At 38.7% G+C, this 12,752-nt stretch overlaps 1 protein-coding gene and 1 non-coding gene across 2 annotated transcripts; both read left to right on the top strand.

Moving 5' to 3' along the window:
- The first annotated feature begins 757 nt into the window (after window positions 1-757).
- Window positions 758-840, top strand: trnal-uaa. Its single transcript has one exon. It is a non-coding gene; the product is annotated as a tRNA-Leu (tRNA).
- Window positions 841-1,344: 504 nt separating this feature from the next.
- arf6b (ADP-ribosylation factor 6b) lies at window positions 1,345-4,008 on the top strand. Its single transcript, XM_027172072.2, has 2 exons — window positions 1,345-1,503; window positions 1,718-4,008. The coding sequence occupies exon 2, from the start codon at window positions 2,407-2,409 to the stop codon at window positions 2,932-2,934; it is 528 nt and encodes a 175-aa protein (XP_027027873.1). The 5' UTR covers window positions 1,345-1,503; window positions 1,718-2,406; the 3' UTR covers window positions 2,935-4,008.
- The last annotated feature ends 8,744 nt before the right edge of the window (window positions 4,009-12,752 follow it).

Genomic DNA, 12,752 nt, shown 5'->3' on the forward strand with positions numbered 1-12,752 from the left:
ATATTGAGTCACACAGTTTGTGTCACACATTTACACACACACACACACACATATATATATATATATATATATATATATATATATATATATATATATATATATATATATATATATATGAAATGAATGAACTATCATCCATGTTGTTGCATATACGTGCTCTTAAAAGCAAGACATTTGAAATAACAGTTTGTAACACACGATCACCGCACACTTGCTTGTTTTTCACATTTTTGTGAGGATGAGATATTCTCAGAAACATTGCTTGGATCAGATTATTAGTAGTAGTAGTAGTATTGGTGATAGTAGTATTATATTGCAATCATTCATAGATGCAATCTCATTTGTTGAAGAAATACAAACTTTTTTGTTGTATTATCCCAATATAATTATACGTCTCTGTGTATTTACCCCAATGGCGTTCCATAGTTGCCTTACACCTACGGATCACTTTCTGGCGAGTTCCAAAAATAACTTGCTCACAGCAACATATTACTTTTTTTCAGGGAAGGGAGGGGGAGAAGGGGGGAGAAGGGAGGGGGGGAGAAGGGAGGGTGGTAGAAGGAGAAGGGGTAGGTCGCAAGCTGGAAACATGGCAAACATTTCACATATGACGTTGTTGCCCATCGAAGCCAGAATAGGATAGAGATGATTCTATTTATGTTCACAAAGAAACGCCAATCATGTAGAGAAAGTTAAAGAAATTTTCAAGTAACTGAAAAATTTTAAATTGTATTTTTGTAAATGCAGCGTACACGTGACCAGGATGGCCGAGTGGTTAAGGCGTTGGACTTAAGATCCAATGGACTCATGTCCTCGTGGGTTCGAACCCCACTCCTGGTATCAGTGAATTTTAGAGTGATGTCTATTAGGGGCTGCGATAATGAAAATAAAACGTTGCTCGTTTGCTACCGAGTCAGTTGCAAAAGCCGTGCAGTTTGAATTCGGAGCCTAATAAAAAAATTCATAGAAAATAAGCTGAAATCCTCCATCTGTGGTGTCAGGGATCTCACTAAGTTTGAGTTTAAATTATTCTTCAGAAAAATCAATTTGACAAGAACTAATATGAGGATAAATAAAGAAATTGTTTTTGACTAGAAATTATTTTTAATTCAGTTAGTATACGTGGTGTTAACTATAACGATCGGGATCTGAAAACAAGCATAAAGACAAAGGCACTTTTGGACGCTAGATGTCGCTGTTGTCGTATTTGAGTTTGACAACGGTTTAGAAAGGTTAAATCACAAATTCTTTTTTTATTTAACATGTATAGTACACTACATACAGTTCGGAAGCTATAAAATCATACCCTATATAGGGCACTCGAAAGGGTGGAAGGAAGTGATTTGGAATCGAGCTAAAATGGGTACGACGAGCCGACTGACAGGAAGTGGCGGGTGAATTCGTCCACACCTTTTCCGGTTTTTCATTCGGCGCTTGAGAGGAAGCTGCCTGTCGGGGCGAACACAGGACCAAAGCCTATTATAGAATGACGAGCTTCTACAGGTAACGTGAAGATACGTTTTGATTAGAATTTAGCGCGTATGGTAGTGTTTTAATATAGCAATTGATCTTGTTGGATTTGTGTACAGTGTGTTATAGTGAACGCGCTCGAGCTGTTCGGTTAGCTTAACGGCTAACTGGCTAAAACGATTAGCTTGGCTAAGTTGTGCTCTGGCACTCCGGCTGTCTGACTTACCTCCCTGTCTCTGTCTCACAGAGGGCCGGCGGGAGGAATTCACACACAGGACGTTTAAGAGCTGCCCCGATGACAGCAGGAAAAAAATAAAGCTACCTCGACGGACCATTGAAATCTTTCTGTACTTCTAGCTGAGAAAAGACGGAAAAAAGAAGCCGCGCGTTGTTCAGACGCGAAGAGGAAGTGAAAAAAGCAAAGTGAAGACTGTTCCAGGCCTCAGCCGGGTTTCTGACAGCTCCAATACCATGTCTAAGGCTGCTTTAACTTCTTAATGACCTTAAATGTGAGACTGGGTTTCAGTTATTACACGTATAGACGTTTCATTCCCAATTTAAACAACTGTGCTGTTTAATTAAACGCTTCACTTTATCCAAGGAGACGCTATAACATTATTCTCACTCACATCTTACTGCTGCTAGTTGTGATTATGAGCCGTGTGACAGATTTACATCCTTTTACTCACTAGTTCACATCCTGTTCATGAATTGCTGAAGATTCTTTTAACTTAACGCCTTTACAAACTACTCCTCTGGGAGTCGACTCATGGTTCATGTTGATTGACCAACCAGCATACTCCCAAATCGACTGGTCCTACTTGACAAAGTTTACCCAGCAACGATTCTATTACACTTTCAGGTAACATTTGCCTGTTGAACAGGTTTATTTTTTTTTTATTAGGGTGAAGGAAATATTTATGAACTATTTAAAAGATGGGGAAGATGCTGTCGAAGATATTTGGTAACAAGGAGATGAGGATATTGATGTTGGGCTTGGATGCAGCAGGCAAAACTACCATCCTTTACAAACTAAAACTGGGCCAATCGGTGACCACGATTCCTACGGTGGGCTTCAACGTGGAGACCGTGACCTACAAGAACGTCAAGTTCAACGTGTGGGATGTGGGAGGCCAGGACAAGATCCGCCCACTGTGGCGCCACTACTATACAGGCACGCAAGGCTTAATCTTTGTGGTGGATTGCGCAGACAGGGATCGTATTGACGAGGCCCGACAGGAGCTGCACCGCATCATCAACGACCGTGAGATGCGGGACGCCATTATCCTGATTTTCGCCAACAAGCAGGATCTGCCTGATGCCATGAAGCCACACGAGATCCAGGAGAAACTTGGACTCACACGCATCAGAGACCGCAACTGGTACGTGCAGCCTTCTTGCGCTACCACAGGTGATGGACTGTATGAAGGCCTGACGTGGCTCACCTCTAATTACAAATCTTAATGACCGCTTGCTTTGGCCTGGACTATTTTAGTTAAGAAGGAAAACAAATCCCAAGGAATAAACTTAACAACAGTTACTTCAGTATGCGCAAAAAGTTTGAATTATATTTCCATTTATTTTTTTGATTGTTGAAATGACCCCTTAACTAATAATTTATATCTTTGAATGAGATTTGGTTTGCTTGCTTTGTAGCTTTCTGTGTTTTGTGGCCTGTTGGCCACCTTCCTTACTTAACTGTTGTTTAAAGCATTTCTGATTTCTTTTTCTTAATGCAGAATCTATATTTTTTCCCTAATGATGTAGGGCTTTCTATTTCTGGTTCTTATTTTCTTTTTGACTTTATTTTTGGTTAAAGCTTATTCTTTTTGGAACCCTTCTGTCTGTCGTCTGTGTTTTTGGAGTCTGTGTGACAAAAATGAAGGTCTGTCTCATACAAATTGTCCTTGGATGTGGTGTATTAAGACAGCTTATTAATAAGCAAGATGTTTCAGACCATTTGTAGGACAGTCTTACTGACAAAATTGTAACAGATTTAATAGCCCATTGTGTCAACGGTTAAACTTTACCATTTTCATGATGTCCCTGGCATCACATGATGGTTAAACTGTAAATGACCCCATGAAACACTTATTATATGCAAGTCTATGATATTTACTCTGGAAGGAGCACATGACATTCATAAACTGTTTGGAAAAAAACAACAATAATATGTAAATCACGCTGTCACATGGTTCAAAATTGAACCCTGGGGTTTCTTTATTACCATGTAGCCCAAAAGTCAAGTAAGGCAACTGAATATGTTTTATTTTGTAATCCATTAGGTCCCTTTTGTTCCGCTTAGGCTAATTTCAGTCAACCAGTATGTCAGTCGAAGTCATGTGTCTTCACAGTGTGGGATTGTTACCTTCTTGCATTTCCACCTTAGTGCTTGCATCAGAGTGAACTTGACATAGAAATGGGGAAACTTTCACATGACTCATTTTCTCTCATTGCTTTACTCATTTCAAAAACCATTGTATAGAGACTGATTGTAATTGTAACATCCAATTAAACTTAGACATTTTAAAGATTTTACTTTATTCTTGTTTCGATCCATTTTTCAGACCTTGAAAGTAATTTCTAAACTGAGTAACATCCAGGGTTGTTTTTTTTGTGTGTGACAGAAATGAAAGATAAAAGACTGAAATGAGTAACGGGAAATTTTGAACAAACTCTTGATAGTTTCAAGCATGTACTCATTGTGTGAGTCCTGAAAGCTGTTTTGGACATCAGGCTGGAATTTTATATTGACTTACAAAATGGGATTGTGCTGAAAACGTAAGAATCACTAGGTTGTAGGAATGTAAAGAATGCAAGTCAGGTTTAATATTTGACTTCACCACTGTTCTCTAACCTTCAGGAAAATCTATGGGCTTTAAATAATCTGCTGAGTGGAATCTGCTGTTTTATTTGCATTTTGAGTAGAGAAGTTTGAGGGGAACTTTATCCCTGCTGTCGTCACGGTTTCACCTTACTAAGCATTTTCTTACTGTAGTCTTCTTTTAAAAACAGGATGCGTCCCTGTTAGTCCCCAAAGGCCACACAGCTGCTAAAGTGCTTCACACAGAGAAAAGTGATGGGAAGCTGCTGGTGTGCAGCACAAATGTTCGTACTGCTGCTGACACAGCTGTTATTACCAAGTGCTTGACCCACTTGTTGAACCGTCCACCATTTTGAATGCATGAACAAGCAAACGAATCAGCTGCCTTTTCCTCTTCCTCCTCACACCAAAACAAGGAAGCATTCTCACCTGATATCCTCATGATGTTGCTGGCTAAATGTCTGACTCGCTTCCAGTTGTGTAGTCTAAACAGTAAAAGGTAATTATACTCATCTGCAGTCTTTTAAACTGCATTTCACGCATGAGTTGACAAATCGTTCCCTTGAGGGCTAGAACTGGGGGAAATGAAACATTTATAAGACTTTGTTGCTGATCTTTGCTTTAAGCTAAAATACTGAAATACACTTGAAAGAAAGTAGGACTTTTTTCTGTTTATAATTAACGTCACAAGTTACAATGGTATCAACTGTAAATTGGTCAATTTTTCTGTGCATTTTTGGAAAATTGTCCAAAGCCCTTTAACCGTAGCTAATGCATGTAAAATATCAGTCACACAGATGCCTCAGTCCTGCCAGGATTCCACGATTTTGGAATAGTTTAAATGAACACAAAATCAAGCAGCCAAAGCCCTCTTCAATTTATGTGTCAAAAATGAATACAGATATCAGGGGATGTAATTACATGTGTTTTCAATGGTGTGCTTTCAACAAAATTCAAGTTTTTATTTATTTATTTGGTTTTGTTGGTTGGTTTAGCACAAAAATTTGGTAAGTTGCAAATTTGGAAAAACCTGCAAAATCAACAATTTTGGCTGCAACAATCCCAAGAAAACTCATATATTTCAATACAATTGCATTACCCACTTGTATTAAATGCTTGCTGGCTTTTATAAGCATAATAACATCATTAATGATGGGATCTTAATTTTTATCACTGTAACAAAATGAGGAAATCATGAACTAATGAAACCCCTGGCAATGTTTCATGGACCCTTGGTGATCCCCAATATGCACTTGCGTCATTTGTGAATGTTTATTATATAATGTACATAATATGTGTATCAGGGCTCTGGATAACTCCCAGAAGGCATTAATATAAAAGTTTGGTGATGGTGTAAGTAGTCAGTCAGGTTCAAATAGCAATCCTAATAACAAAGTTCTAATTATGTGTTTGTGCAGAAATGTTTGCCTCACTGCTGGTGAATATATGAAAAAAGTGTACATATTATTGATATGGAGTCATACTGTAAGTAAGTTGTGATTGGAGACATGATTGCTAGCTGTTTCATAAAGCCTATGAGGATTTTATTTACGCAGTTTTAATGTAAGGTGTGCTGTCATGAGGAAGCGTGACAAAGAATTTCCAATTAGCTCCCCACACATCTTAGAGTTTCACTTCCACTTCAGACAGCTGCATATAACCGTCCAACCCTTTCCAGGCTTCAGTGAGCCTTTCAAGCAGGCGTTTTTTTTTGTTTTTTTTTAATTATTTATTGTAAGCATTATGATCTAGTTGCAAAATATCTGTGTTAACACCCACTCTGTGAAATGCAACTTTTGCATGTTTTGTTCATCCTGTCTCCTTATGCCAGTTATAGGTTTTAACATGTTTGCCTGTGCCTGAGCAGGAGGAAGTGGAGGAAGTGGTCACGGCGGTCACACTCGTCTTGTGTGAGAATGGGGTGGGGTTGCATGATGAAAATGATGAGCTTATGATTTCAGCTCTGTTTTTAGACTGTTAGGCTAACTTTATGGATTAGAGGTCTCATAAAAAATGTTGGTGGCGTTAACACGTCTCGGCAAACTAGTCCTTTGTTAAGGCACTGAAAGCAAGAGAGGATTTTTTTTTTCCATTTGGTTAATTTTTAAATAATAGACACAGAGCAAGTTGAGGCTTGATGGCTTAAATGGAGTCTTAATCACTGAGCAGTCACTGTTCTGATGTTATGCTCTGATTAATTTTAGGTTGTTTGTGGATACTTTATTCATAACTACAGGTACATCACAAATTAAACTTTCAGTGGTGGGAGCTTCCACAGTGGTAGTTTAGTCGGAAACATGAGCATGATCTACTGTACATATCACCACCTATATGGACCCAACCCTGAAGACTAGGTTGAGATCTTAACCTCCAATGATTAATCAGATCTTTTCAGATCAGAAAAAAACTGGCTGAAAGAAAGGATTTGGTGCTTGTTTGTAGTATAATGTAGACATGTATCAGATCTTGCAGCTGGGTAAGGATCAGACTTTGTGGAGTCTGACTGAAGGAGTGCTTTACTCCTGCCAAGATTAAACACAACAAGGGGGTGTTTACTATCCCACAAATCATGGTTTGTTGCTAAGGAGGACTTTGTGGGATTGCTTGGCTGAACTCTATTTTTGGCAATTATAGGATTAGTTTGATTTCAGTTTTGATTTTTTTTTTCTTTCACTCAGGGAGTGTTTCCTTAATGCCAGCCTAGTTGAACTACATCCAAGCCTGGAATCTGTAGTGCAATCTGGAAACTGATCTGAGATACATTTACATTTATGGTATTTGGCAGACGCCCTTATCAGGAGCGATGTCCAAAGCTTTGAGGTTTCTATCAATGAATACATCAACACAAGTTCATTAGCTAACAGACTTTGAATACCAAACTTGAATACCAAACTCTGTTTGGAGGAATTACATTTTTTTTATACATAAACAAGGAAAAAAATAAGCACTAGTTTGTGTTTCAGGAAAAGGTAGAGTCTATACAGTGTTACAGGCGGTGCACAGTTGGATGAGATAAGCTTGACTTCACATGGACGAGGGTGTGTCCTTGCTAACTATCGGATAACCTTAGATGCTATCTGTGTCCTGTCAGTTAGCAGGGTGAAAATGTTACTCTGGCTGGCTGTAGGTTGCGTCATGTTGATTTGTTTTTTACAGGTTTGGCTACAAAGAGGAAAGATATATTATTGGAGGTACAGCATTTTGTGCTTTGTAAGCCATTGCATACAGAATTGGCTGAGTTTGTGATGTTGCAGTGGGCGTCCCGTATTGTTTGCATTCCTAACCCTGACCTTGGCCTTACTCAGTTACAGATGTTCTCAGATGACACTGGTAATAAAGAAGCGAGGACTGAAAAAAGACAGAGAACAGGAAATACAACAGAAGGTCGTGGGCTGCCAGCTTGACATTTTTAAATGAAGATAAACTATCAACCTGAATCTACATAATGCCAAATCACAGTATTTTGTTGAAGGAAATGTGACAGGTTTTAAGAGTCGCAGACGAATTTCATTGTGTACATGTCCCCAGACATGTAACCAGTTTTTCATCCTCTTCACGTGTTTATTGACCCCTAAAAGGAATACTGTGTGAATGAGCATTTCTAAAGGAATGTCTGGAATTCTGATGCTGGATTTCCTGAGAGGAAAAAGACAATGAATAGGGAAGCCACAGAGGGGAAGGGGCTGGTCCAGCTTTGGAACAAAAAATACTGTATGGAGCTCAAAGCTGATGAAATCTGGACAGTGAGCGATGTTTCATTATCTGTTCCTGCCACGTGCTGAGTGCAAAAGAACCAAATTGTTACTAATGCTCGTAACCTTCTATTGTTGTAAGGGCCATTCCTCCACACGAGACCTCCTTTATTCTTTCTAATAGGTATTCATCTATTTATCTGTCTACAGAATACTCCATAGCTATGCATTCTTTAACCTGAAGCACTGTGCTCAGTCTTTGTTCTCAATGGGTATGACTCCAGTCCTGGAGTTTTGTGTAGTTGCTCATACTGGTTAAAGGGCGTAACCAGTCAGACGTTTTTGTTTCGATGTGTGTAATACGCATTCACTGCAAGCCCTGTTTGCTTGACATGTTGCTGAGGAAACGTTCTGACAGGAGTGTTACTGCTTGCTTTGAGTGAGTAATTTACACCAGGCTTTGTGGATCGGTGCCATAGGTGGAGACTGGTTTCTGCCTTTGAATGACAAATGTTAGTGCTTAAGGAGGAAACAATTTGTTGTTAAAAAAACAACAGACAGTCAACAAATATTATTAGCGAATAGCTGGTGACAATTTATGTTAATCCAAGGTCCAGATAATAAAACTCTGTCATGGGTATGCTGTCTAAAGCAATACTTCAATTGTTGCTTCAATCAAAAATACTTTCAGTATTTTTCATTAAAAATGTACATTTCATGTTGTCTTCAAAAATATTGGTGGTTTTGGCCCAAACTGTTTTTTTTTGTTTTGTTTTGTTTTTTAAACATTTGATCTACTTCAATGTCTCAACAATATCTTAAATCATAAATACTGACTGCTGAGCGATGGCTCAGCATTTACAGCTGTGGGCTACTGATTGGAATATTCTGTGTCCAAATTCCAGTATCACCAAACAGCTGCTGTTTGGTCCTTAAGCAAGACTTCTTAACCTTCATCTGCGTTGCTCACTTGTAAGTCTGACAGATGAATAAATGTAAAATATTTAACGAAAGATTGTGTTGAGTGAGGAGGACATTTAACACCGCCATGGGAAAAACATTCAGTCGACCTGAAGATAAAGTCGAAAGTCTTGCTAGTTTTAATCACATAGTAAATGTCACGATTTGATCAAGAGGGATAGCTACATTTCATAGTGAAAGATTTAGTTAATCATATAACAACCATACACCTGCTTTCCATGAAGATATATGAGTGCCAGGCATGATAAAGATCCCTATAACCTGCTTTTTTAATACATTGTAATGCCAGTCTGTGTGTGTGAGCAATCATACCCAATAGATTAGGCAAAATATTATACTGCTGAAGTGGAAAAAACAGGCCAACTTCACAAACGTGTGCTTACCAACCATCACATAATCCTTTCCACATTAATTTCATTCTCCTGTTATTTATGGTTGATCTATTTTACTTAAACTGATTTATGATCTATTTGGAAATCTTGACTGATATATTCAATTTGCAGTTTCTCCACTGCATACCAGGATTAAAAAACATATATACAGCAAATCATTCACCTGCTGTTATATTAGAGTCTTCCTCCTGCAATCCTGCTGCCTGTGGCCATGGAGTTTATAATCTAACTTCAGAGTTTTAGCAGTAATTGTCCTGCCCTGTTCATAAACACAACATGCCATTGCTCTTCATTTGACACAGGAAGTGGTTTATAGTTAGCTCTCTTCCTGTTGTGGCTCAGAAGCTTGAATGGAGCCATCTGTGTTAGCTGAATTCACGCAGTCTGCAGTGATGGGGACTGCTTACATGTTTGTGGTTCATATTGAATTAAAGCCATTTCCATTGCTATTTCATTAAAACACTGACTGAGAAAGTCTTCAGGATCCCTCCAAATGACTTCTTGGTCATTTACAAAATGTAAAATAAAAAAACAAGCTATGACTATGTTTTACAGTGATATAAAGTACAATTAAAATCTATAAAATATATCCAGACCTGTATCTATATCTACAATCTATAAATATATAGACAGATAGCTAGCTTGCTGTAGTTAACCAGCTTGAGAGAGTGATCATGCTAGCTAATGTGAGAGATCAGATAAGTTAAATGTTTGTATTATATTATGTGATTTCATACATTCCATGGTTGAAAAGATACAAATTTACCTTCAGGAACTAAAATCAGTGTGTGATTTAAGCTACATTTGTGTTTATCAGCGTCAGTTTCCGGTTTGATACTGAGCTCAAATTGCTGCATGTTTATTAGGTTCTCCCATTATCCATGTAAGTTTCTTCCATATTTTCTGGTTTCCTTCCATCTCTCAAAAGCATGCTAGCGAGTGTGAACTGGTGTCTCATCAGGTTGTAAAGCTGTCTTGTACTCTGTGTTCCTCGATAGCTTTTGATCCACCACAACCCTGACAAGGATAAACTAATTACTGAAGGTAAACGAATCAATGATTGATTCAAGATTTCGTTTTCATTTTTGTTTGTGAATCTTTCTTTTACTTTTACTTAATTGAACTTACCACAGTATTTACTTTGATAAATAAGTGCACTGTTACTCGAGAGAGAATTTATCTCATTTGTCTTACTTTTTACACCCCACTCCCATCTCTGAGTATCTCTTATGTAGATAACCACTCTGTTTTTTAAAATTTGTTGCAAAACAGCTCTATCTGTCAATACACACTCATTTCCAGTGCAGTAAATACAGTAAAACTTCCGTGCTTTTCGAGTCATTATTTGCAGTATTGCAAGCATTTTGCCTGGCAGTCTCTCTGTGCAAACAGAACAAGAGCTGATTTATATTTGCTGTACAATGCCAATAGTCTCCGGCAAAGTGCTCAGTAGGAACAGCTGCAGCAGACAGGGCGGGAGGAGAGCTTGGCTCTTTGCTCTGGTACTGAGGACGCAAAGGGAGAGGGATCCGACTGGGAGCAATTGTCTTCAGTATGATATTGAAATGCTGAGCCATTTTGGCCAGAGACTTGAGAAAAGACAGCTCTCTGTTGCCAAGCAATGTTGCCAAGTGTAAGTGAATAAATTCATTCTGACAGAAATTTGAGAGACGTTTATTTTGCCTTGTAAAAAAGGCTCTATATATCCTTTGACCTATAGACAAGATAACACATTATTTTTTAATAAACAAGTGCTATTAATGTTCGCTCTCTCTCATTGGCTAAGAATGAGTATTGATTAAATCTAACTAAACTATGTTGAACACTTTCATAACACAACGGATCTGTACAGTGGATCTTTAGGTAGCACTGCCACATCACTGCTCCAGGATCCCAAGTTCAATCCAGAGCTCTTTTGGTTTTTCACATGTTCTCTCTTTGACCATTTGGTTTCCTCCAGCTTCCTCCCACCTCCCAGAAGCATTTCTCTAGGTTGATTGGTCTAAATTGCCCTTAGTTGTGAACAAATGTGCGTATGTGTATAGGCATAGTGACCTGCAATAAACTGGCATTGCATTCAAGGTGTATTTTGTCCTAGATTTCACAGGATATGTTGGGGATCCTCCACTATCTTAACTGGGATAAAGATGATTGAATGCAGTCTGTGCTTTTTAATGCCTGTTTAATGCTTCAGCTACAAGCAAATACAAAACTCAGTTGAATAGATGCCTGATTTGCTTAGAATATGAGTTGATACCGCATGTGGTAATTTTCATGATTTGCCTGTAAAACACCAGACACTTTTACAATTACAGGATCAAACTCACATTCTACATATCACGTTGACAGTCAAGCCAGCTTCTCTCAAAGAATGGCTCCTCGTACCGGTAACATTAAAAGTTGCTCTTATCTCTGTGGGTGTATATAGTTCTGCACTACCCCAGAATTGCAATGTAATAACAGCAAATCACTTAGACACAAATGCTACATTGTTAGTGGCTGGTGAGGAAGCAGCTCCGATCGTCTGCAGACTGATTTGCTTCACCGTCTGTATTTTAAATATCAGCATTCCTGTCTAAGCCACCAAATCCATTTTGGCAGAGTTGCTTTACTAATATAATTTATAACTGCGGTCTGATATTGCTCCTACTCAAACACACAAATACACACAGATAAGGTCAGCTGAGTTCAAGTTTTCTAATAAAATGTCTGACACATCTGTTTTGGAATCCAAGACTATTTTTAATCACCCAGTTCTCGTTTCTATTTTGGAGGCTGCATTTTAAATCGGGAGTGTGATGAGATTGGATTTTTCCGGAGCATTCTATTGGAGCTAAACAATGAATCCTCTGTGCTCAGATACGAAGCATGAGATGGCTGATCACGGACCTGCCCTGTTGCTTGACTTATAATGAATATGCCATATGTGAGAGAGGGATGTCTGATCACAGATCATCCAAGTGAAGGAGGTTTTTCCTTCACTGACCCGTAGCTGATCACGAACACTAAGATCTCATTGTTGAGCCACTATTCTCCGTATGGAAAGTCTTCTGTGTGTATTCCCTGCTGAGTCAGCACAGGCTTTGCTTACAACTTTGTCTCAGATACTTGGCAGATCCTTGTCTCCACTCATCTTTCTCCAATGACTTGACCAGCCCACTGAGCGCAATACTGTGTTTACACGTTCTCATCAACACTGACACTGTGTGGCAAACTGATTTGTGTGATATGGATATGGTCTATGAGTGTGCCTGAGAGATGAATTAAAAATTGAATTTAGCGTTGGACCGTAACAACATTGCCGTGTCAATGTGTTTGCTGTCAGCTTTGTGACTACACTATGATTCACTAGTGAACCAATCTTCTCACTACATCTGTTTATGTGCGAAGGCA

This window comes from Tachysurus fulvidraco, chromosome 12 (genome assembly GCF_022655615.1).
Source record: "Tachysurus fulvidraco isolate hzauxx_2018 chromosome 12, HZAU_PFXX_2.0, whole genome shotgun sequence".
NCBI classification, from domain to species: domain Eukaryota; kingdom Metazoa; phylum Chordata; class Actinopteri; order Siluriformes; family Bagridae; genus Tachysurus; species Tachysurus fulvidraco.

Excerpts from the sequence above, each read along its gene's own strand:
- arf6b (XM_027172072.2), top strand. The coding sequence starts at position 2,407 with ATGGGGAAGATGCTGTCGAAGATATTTGGTAACAAGGAGATGAGGATA.